Genomic DNA, 9,409 nt, shown 5'->3' with positions numbered 1-9,409 from the left:
GGTGGCGGTATTTAGATATGAATAAGCCACGGCTAATTTTCCCAAAAAATTGTCTGCGCGTCTCTAGAGTGTTCGGGTTTCGCTTGAAGAAAAGGTGGCAACCCTTCTCCCGCTATCTAATAGCGGGAGACTCCCTGAACATCAGGGAGACTTGAGATCCCTGCTGATGTGAAAGGGCAGCTTCTAATGTGAAGGGGGCTCTTGATGTGATGATAGGACCCTGATGTGAAGGGGCTCCTGATGTGATGATAGGACCCTGATGTGAAAGGGTAGCTTCTAATGTGAAGTGGGCTCCTGATGTAATGATAGGACCCTGATGTGAAGGGGGAGTTTCTAATGTGAAGTGGGCTCTTGATGTGATGATAGGACCCTGGTGTGAAAGGGGAGCTTCTAATGTGAAGGGGGCTCCTGATCTAAAGGGAAGATTTTGATGTGAAGGGGGTGACTCCTAATTTGAAGGGTGACTTCTGATTTTAAGGGGGGAAGTGAAAAATGGAACCTCACTTTTTTTTTTTTTTTGCATGGGGTCCCCCCTCCTTACCAAACCCCTGTCTGAGATAAGCGTCTTTAATGGATTTTGTAGGGGCCACATATCATTTTTTTTAGAGGGTGACATGATTTAAACAAGGTTATAAAGCGCTGCTCTAAGCTATGTGAAAAAAAAGAACGAAAGAAGCACCAGCTGAGCTAGCACGTTTAAGTGCGCTACAAGTGTATCAGGCAGCCACACGTCACGTCACGTGCCTCGCTTGTTTGCCCTATGGACTATCAGCAAAGCGGCCGGAGGCCTCATCACTAGAGCGGGATTCTTTTCTGTAGTCCCGCCTCCCGAAATTACAATGCAGTTAGGTAGCGGCAGCCATATTTTTGTAGCCACAGCTACAGGAGTTTAAGCGGTGGGCTCCACAAATATGTTTCCTCGCTGCAGACAACAAGGAAGTATGCCACTTCCGTGTTTACTATCATTTCCGAAGCAGAAGAAACGCGACCTAATTAGACGTCATGGCAGTGAGCAGTATGAAACTTACTATGGTGTCGTCTCTCCTGTCCGAGGCTGCAGTTACCGTGATCAGTAGATGACGTCTCTGACCGACCAGCACTCGGAGTAAGAAGTGCTGCAGCAGTGCGCAGTGCTGACATGCAGCCTGGGAGTAAGTGCAGCACCTTGTTTTCCCAACAGTACTGGGGGTTTACAACATAGCTGACATCGATTCCACAAGATTTGTTCAGTACTATGTCAGGGAATCCCCCTAATCATTCTTGCACCGCCATGCAGAGTACATTAGTGCCTAAATCTAAAGCAAAACTTTACATTTTTTAATAGAGAATGGTTAAAGTGTATGGCTAGCCGAATTATTTTTTTTCAATTATTATTCAGGTAGGAAAGGGTTAAACATGTGTCTTGTTATTTAAATTTCCTTTCACTTCCTGTCCAAGAGATGCAACAGGAAGTTAGAGGAGATATCTATTCTTAGACTTTAATTATGTGCATGGGCTTGATGCAAACTCAGTTTGTAGGTGTTCGCCCAAGCCTGCAAAAAACTGTGATTGACACCACCCTCTCCCGCCCACGTGGTCAGAACATTCCCCACTTGCAGAAGCCACAGTTGATTGGCTGGGGGGAGGTCCATGACAGTTTTGCTTGGGCGAAGACCTCTGAACTAGGTTTGCACCAAGTCCCCACACACCCTTAGTAGACATTTTCCCTGGATAGAAAGAGAAATTCACACCAGTGGACTTTTAAGGCACCCAATATGGAACAATGTATACAATAAAAAAAATTTTTTTTAAATCACACATGTAATAAAATCATGTGAAATCCCTCACCTTTTGTTCTGTTGATAACAATTTTTAATTTCCCCTCCTTTTTTTGGTGACAATGACTCACCACCATTCAAAATAGAGGGACAAAGTTCCCCATTGGGGAGAGAGTAATGCAAACTTGTCAAAGAGTCTAATCCTGCCCCAATACATTCCACAAAAAAAAAACCCCTGTCAGATTTTTTTGTCATCTGTTTCCCATTACCTTCACCTTCTGTCCTGTAGACCCTAGTGATGAGCCTGGGCTTGGAGCAGTTCACCTGAGTTCATCCAAGCCCACTGAAAACTAAACACCACCCAAGGGAAACTGGGTTCACACCAAGCCCAGGCTCATCACTAGTAGTGATGTGCTCGGGCGTGTTCGCAGCTCCACGTGCCGAGCCCGCCAGGAAGCTGACAGCATGCAGCGCCAATCACAGGTACTGAGACATGTTCCCGGTCCGCAGCTGCAGAGATCGGGAAATGTCACCGTGCCTGGGATTGGCGCTTAAAAAACCCCTGTCAGATTTTTTTGTCATCTGTTTCCCATTACCTTCACCTTCTGTCCTGTAGACCCTAGTGATGAGCCTGGGCTTGGAGCAGTTCACCTGAGTTCATCCAAGCCCACTGAAAACTAAACACCACCCAAGGGAAACTGGGTTCACACCAAGCCCAGGCTCATCACTAGTAGTGATGTGCTCGGGCGTGTTCGCAGCTCCACGTGCCGAGCCCGCCAGGAAGCTGACAGCATGCAGCGCCAATCACAGGTACTGAGACATGTTCCCGGTCCGCAGCTGCAGAGATCGGGAAATGTCACCGTGCCTGGGATTGGCGCTGTCAGCTTCCTGGCGGGCTCGGCACGTGGAGCTGCGAACAGCCCAAGCACATCACTAATCACTAGTAGACAACAGGGAATGAGGGAAATCTTTCCAACGTAAGGAAAATCTCTTCTTATGTAGTTGTCACAGGAACATGCCCTCATTGGAAGATTGACCCTCTATCCCTGTTATAATAACAATGCAAGGGTTGGATTTTTCCTTACTTTTAGTTCCAGTGACAATATTTAGCAAGACAAAAGAAAAGATACATTTCCCCAATGGGCCACAGGGAGCACAAATAAAACTTCAATGAGGTTTTTACCTTCTCCCCTCTTTCCAAAACTAAAATAAGAAAACCTTTAGCTTTAGGTACTCATGAAGACCTGGTGATGACAAGCAGTGGTTGAGACGCTTCTGAGACCATTCAGAATCCATTGACAGATGCTTTCAGACCCCTTCACATTGGCGTAGAAAAAGCCTCACACAGCTGCGCACGTTTCTGGACCAGGTGTTTTGTCTGTGATGTATACTGCTTATCATACTCATCATTTGTCTGCAATAACGCATAGTTTTATTGCTAAAAAGATCATTGTTGCGTATAGAGATCTAACTGGCCCAACCCTTTCCTGTTCTACAGAGAAGAAAGATAGAATCAAACCATCCAGGTGCTGTTGTGTCGGATGAGTGTTGTGGTCTCGGGGAGATATGTCCCCATTCATGGCTATCCTTCCTTTTCTTCGTACTTGCTAGTTGCGTAATTTTATGTTTTGTTTTTTTTTCTTTTCCCCCAGATATATCACAAGTGTCTTCTACCAGCCCATCTAGTCCAGTGACATGGGCCAGCAAAGTAAAACAACCTCCAAAAGCTATGATCCCTCCAACTACCTCAGTGAAACCTGTATGTTCTTCCCCTAGCATTGCTAAGGATTCAAAATCACAGGGCTGGAACAAGGTAGGTCTAGTTTTAAAAGTAGAAGATCTGGACTACAGCTAACACCCAGTTGGGTGACTCTGTTCAAACTACTATTCCAATTGCTTTTGTATCTGCTTTGCTTAATTAGTGTATCTGAATGGGATACAGTATGCACACTGCTGTTTATTACTGAGTAAGTCTGGGTAAATTTATTTTTATTATAGATGGATCAGTCAGCCCCTGCATTCTTTTATGTTTTGGATGCTCCAACAGTGACATCTCCCTGCTTTAATTCCTTACCTTGTTCCTGTCCATCTGGATGTCTTAGGTGCCCCCACTTACCTTTGCATGTTCCAGCTGCTCTTGTTGCATTTTCTATAATTTAAATTAAATCCAAAGCCCAAACGTGAAAGTTGGGACCTCTCAGTAGCTGTACAGATCTAAGAATTCAAGCTTTTGGTGGTCATGGTAGTCTTCTGGCACAAGTACTGTGCGCCATATTACTAGACCTGTTTGAGGTCTGTCTGAACCACTCAGACCACTTTAGAGTGATATAGAAACTGGCACAGGTTCCGCCAGATTGGACCTGGCATATAGGATGTGAACAGTTTGCTGGTAACCTGGCAGACAGCTCACATGCCTCTCTCTGCCTATGCAGTGAATACACTGCATGGACATAGCCTTCATATAGGCAGGAAATATATATATATATATATATCGATATATCCCAATCAATCACGGTCACATTAGCCAAGATTATGTCACATGCTGACATTGGAAGGTTGCTCACAGGAACGGGTTCAGCCCAAAAGGATGGTACTCGCATCACATGCCCATGTTCATACAGCAAGAATTTTGCTGTAAAGGTTTACTTTACAGCAGGTAAAGTAAACCTTTCCTAAGAGAAATATGGAGGCTGCTAATGCTGACCTCCTTTGGGAAATGCTATTGCCTGGCTGGAGTACTTATGCAGATCAGGAAAGTTGGGGCAAAGTCCAGATTAAGTTCCAGATTAGTAACCTAGACTATGAAAGCAGGCGTGTCCATTTAATAGAAAAGGTTTGTTTTTATATTCTGCTAGTTCTAGTTCTCTTCACCTCATTCTGGGGAACATGTGTTCAAGTGAAGGGAACTTGCACTGAACCAACCACAATTAAGCATTTGTGAAAATCTAAATCTCTACTCTGGAACTGCTATAAATTTTTTTAAAGAGTAGAGAATCAGGAATACCTTGGCCCCCTCATTTAATTGTATCCTGTCCATTTCAGAGCAGAATTATTGATACTTGAATAGGTTTTCCAGTCTCCTGCTTCAGTTTGGTGCTAATGACAGATACTTAAAAATTGTCAGTTACTAATGGATTACATAAAACATTTTTTGTTGTTTTAAGCAACCAGTAAAGAGTGTTTGTTATCAGCACTTAACTGAGGCATAAGATAGTACAACCTCTGTGGGGTCTTAAAGCTTTGACACTAAGGAGGATTATCCTCCACCTAACAATCGTACATAAGCTGGCCATACACAGATTGAATTCCATCCATTTGCTGCTGAATCCTCCACAATTCAATCCCTGGGTGGCCCTGTCGGCATCTCCTGGCTCGAGAAAAGTCTTCTTTTTTTTTTTTTATCCGATCAACTTATCTCAAAGAAAACAAGTGGAAAGTTGTCAGCCAAATGGTGACTGCAGTAAACGGCAAAGAAGATTCTTCCATCCGCAATCCTTAGACTTGGGATGGTCTGAATCATAAAAATCTTGAGGCGTATAGCCTGCTTTAGCTGATGTGAGTTGAATCTAACTATATGTACTCAACAGATGAATTCAACAAAAGAAATGTATTTTGGAACCTATATATTTGTGTGTGTCGCTGATCACAAGAGATGTAAAAAAAAACTTACAAAATATCTTGACCGTAGCTAACTCGTAACATGCTGTAATTGTATTGACAGATGTCAAATAAGACGTAGAGGTTTACCTACTAGTTTTATTAAAGCAACCATTTTTCATTTTTAGATGTTATCATCACCAAATTTAGCTACTGAAACAGAGGCTGAGGAAGTGGTTGCTAAAAAAAAGAGGAAGAAAAAGAAGAAGAATAAACCGAGTCCAAGCAATGAACACTCCGAAAGTGTAAAGTTTACAAATGAGAACATTGTTATACAGGAACCTCCAAAATTTCAAGTATGTACCAAATGTACATTTCTATTGTATGTCTTCTTTTATCAGAATGTACCAGTCTGTGTTAGACATTGCCATGTTTTATTCCCTTACATTAAAAGGCTCAGCTGACCACATACAAATGTTTAGATCAAGTCTGTAAGACCAGCAAAATATACCAATGACTTTGCAGTGTGTACGTGTTTTAATATTTTAGGTTAAATGGATTGTTTAGGTAGGGGGCACATTACACAAATGGGGCAGTTTTGGCAAGACTCAAGAAAGGTTTCATGAATATTATTGACTATCAAAGAATAAAGCCGGAATTACCTTTCTAAGACTGGTGTTTAGCACTGGTAGTGGGTGGAGGATGCAGGGGCTACTTTTAAAGGGCACAATGTACTCTGTAATGACATGTAACTTGCAGTCATTTCTCCTTTCTCAGCATGCATCTTGTTGGTGGACTGTATTGCCTTTAAATTTAAAGCAGACACAATACTTTCAATTTATAATAACAACCATGGAATATACAGTGCATGTAAAAGCTTTTTACCTGCCCAGCTAATCTAGTGCAGTCCTGCTTTGCTTTTCTGCTCAGCTGCCATAGGTGAGGTCCCATGCAACCATCTTTCTTTCTTTTCTCCTTAGAAGCTGGCTGTCTCTTCTGGGTTCTTGCAGCTAGCTACCAATGGGGCACCACCAGGTCTGCCCTTCAGCTGCTGTGTATCTCTGCCCATGCAGTCTCCTTGGATATGTAACGGGGATATCCCAGGTGTCTGCAGGAGCAGGACACTTAATTCTCTCCTAGACGAGAATAGAGGTTGGGGGCCTCCATTCTTGGCTAGGCGGACGAAAAACTTTTTTTTTTATATTGAGGAAGAGGAGGAAGGGTTGCAGTGGAAAAAAATTTGTTCTGGGAGTGTAGGTCCTCTTAAATTACAAGAAAAACATAAAATAACTGACTGTACGAGTAAACACCCCCTTTTAATATGATACATCCATAGGAGTGCCATGTAGAAGAGAATGTAACCACATTGCTTAAACATGTGTTTACATTGGGAATGTAGTGATGTCACAACACTTCCTCTGTGCATGAAGGCAGAGCAGAACTGCTGCAGCTTTGTGCAGCCTCTCCCTGCAGCAGTATGTGATGTGCTATAGTGATCTATATCTGCATGATTGCATCTAGCAATAGATCACTCTTTGAAGTGATCTATTGTTGCAGAGCTGCGGTGGTTAGGGTCTGGATTAGGCTCCCATTCCCCAAGAAGAAATAAAATACACCCTTGGCTTCAGAAGCTGGTATTACCCCTAGCGTTCAAAGTGTTTTGAAAAACTGTTCAGTTTTTTTTTTTTTTATAAAGCCCGGTTTTTGATAAAGACTTTGTGAAATTTTTGAACACTCCATCAAAATTCTTTGTTTTGCCTCTTTCAAATCCCCCATAACATTTCAATGGCATTCATATCAGAGCTTTGACTAGGCCATACCATAACCCTCAGTTTCTTCTTTTTGAGCTATTAAAAGATCCATTTTTGGTTTAACTTCAACTTTCAGAAAATGGCTTCACATTCTTACTTGGCACACTGTGATGTTATGCAGAATTTATAGATCACTTGATTATTGTAAACTGCCCAGGCCCTAAAACAGCAAAGCAACCCCAAACCATAATAATATTACCAGCATGCTTCACAGTTGGTATGAGGTAATGCTGTATTTGGTTTGTACCAAACATGTCTGCTATAACTATGTCTAAACAACTCTGTCTCTGATTCATCAGTCCACAGGATGTTGTTGTAGAAGGTCTGGTGTTTGCCTTTTTGTTCAATAGCAAACTGTAGTCTTGCTCTAATGTTCTTTATGAACAGCAAAGGCTTTTTCCTGGCATACCTCCCATGCAGGTTAAATTGGTGTAATCTATTTCTGATTTGTAGATGCATGCATTTTTACATCAATGTTTACAAGAATTACATGCAGATATAATGTTGGGGTTCTTAGAAATTTCCTTTACTTGAACATTGGGGCAAAAGCAAAACATTTAATAAGTGATTTACATCCACTTTAAGAAATGTAAAGCATATAGGACAGCTGTAAGTCTGCAAAGAACAAAAGTGAGTGAGTGTAAAAGCAGGAGACTAGTGAGGGAGGACTACTAATAGATTTGCATACTGCCATTAAAGCAGCATGTAGCATTGTTCTGTGTGGTGGCATGCATTAGTCACATGCTCTAAACCCGGCTGGTAAAGTTCTAAACATAACTTCTCTTAAGCATGTCAACCATGGGCAGTCATATATTTTATATGATGTCAATCTGATTATCATACCAGACCCTTTCTTTTTTCTAATAGGATACTGAGGAATTCCCTGACCTGATGTCCTCTTCTGGTGTTGCTGAAAGAGGTTTAAGACCTGAAAATAGAAGCTATTCAAGTTTCAGCCAGGGACCTCGAGGGGCATTGGTAAGAAAGTGAATGGTAGAAAGTGTTTTTTCTCTTACAAGCGACAAATGCCATATCAATGCGGTACGGTGAAAAAAAATGAGTGCATGCAGTTCTCTTTTTTTTCATTGCAATGTATGGTATTACAGTACTGTGCATTGTGCTGTGCTGGAACACACGGCTGCCAGGAGGTGTGCCGGAGTGCAATTCAAATGAATGGCTAAACACCTAAGGTATTGTAGGTATGCTGTTCATTAAATGCACGGTATCGTGCATTTAGTGCACCACCATGGTGTAAACGGGCCCTTAAAGTTGTCAGAGCAAAAGGTGTGGGGAAATCTGGTGACGGTTGCCTAAATTTGCCTCACTTTGTAGAGATCTCTCTTGCTTTCTGTTGCATCTCTAGGACAGGAAGTGATGGGAGATCTCTCCAATGGAAACAGACGGCACAAAATTAACTGACTATATGTTTTTAAGGGGTATTTCACTTTCAAGGAAAACGTGTCACATCCTCTTAATTATTTATAATGTTATATGGAGAGGCCATGAGCAGCATGACACATTCATTTTATTTTGTAACCAGAATCTATTTTGGCTATCTCACCCAGAGACACCTAAGGGTTGCCATGTTGTTCACCTACTGTAGAGAACCACCTTGCAAAGCTGAACTATGAGTCTTGTGTGGAGCTGACCTTTGCATTGGAGCACAGATGAACCTAATATGTGTAATTTTTTTTTTCCCCCCAGGAGTCATCGAAGACAAAAGGCAGTGGCAAGAAGAGCAAAACTCCTGTACAGCTGGATTTAGGGGGCATGCTGACAGCACTGCAGCAGAAACAACACATTGATAAAACCAAACCATCTACTAAGGCAGTCGTCTTATCTGGTATGTGGGATATCTTATATAATTCCGTAAATCTTCTTTAATGTGTTCCTTGTCCTCCTTTTTATATTCATTGCTCTTCATCTCTCAGCTGCCTTCTTTCCACTCCAGATAAAGCAGTGCTGCCAATCAGTTGTTTTTACAGTATCATACTTTTCTGCTGTAGATCAGATTGTTAAGCTTGGCAACACAGATTCAAGAACTCCTACCATCATGTTTGAGTACAACGGATGCTCCAGGATGTTAAAAATGTTTAGTTTCCTGCAAAATCTGCTGGTTTCCAAAGTACTGACCCTGATAACCTGTTGTGGCTATGGATGGAGCCACCTTTTGTGTGTGCTAGTAAGCTGTGCGTGGCTCCAAAAACATACAGACACTGCAATGCAAGATGCCTTTCACCCCCC

The 9,409-nt window shown here is 42.1% G+C and overlaps 1 protein-coding gene across 1 annotated transcript in view; it reads left to right on the top strand.

Moving 5' to 3' along the window:
* Positions 1–1,023: 1,023 nt before the first annotated feature.
* SECISBP2 (SECIS binding protein 2) overlaps positions 1,024–9,409 on the top strand; it is a 20,336-nt gene continuing 11,950 nt past the window's right edge. Inside the window, exons 1-5 of the mRNA XM_018563304.1 lie at positions 1,024–1,151; positions 3,410–3,570; positions 5,543–5,710; positions 8,033–8,143; positions 8,870–9,008. Coding sequence (XP_018418806.1) covers positions 1,139–1,151; positions 3,410–3,570; positions 5,543–5,710; positions 8,033–8,143; positions 8,870–9,008 — 592 coding nt within the window. The 5' untranslated portion in view covers positions 1,024–1,138. The remainder of the gene's footprint in view (positions 1,152–3,409; positions 3,571–5,542; positions 5,711–8,032; positions 8,144–8,869; positions 9,009–9,409) is intronic.

This window comes from Nanorana parkeri, unplaced genomic scaffold (genome assembly GCF_000935625.1).
Source record: "Nanorana parkeri isolate BGI_ZX_2015 unplaced genomic scaffold, ASM93562v1 scaffold651, whole genome shotgun sequence".
Lineage (NCBI taxonomy): Eukaryota > Metazoa > Chordata > Amphibia > Anura > Dicroglossidae > Nanorana > Nanorana parkeri.
This window is presented reverse-complemented; position numbering and strand designations above follow the sequence as displayed.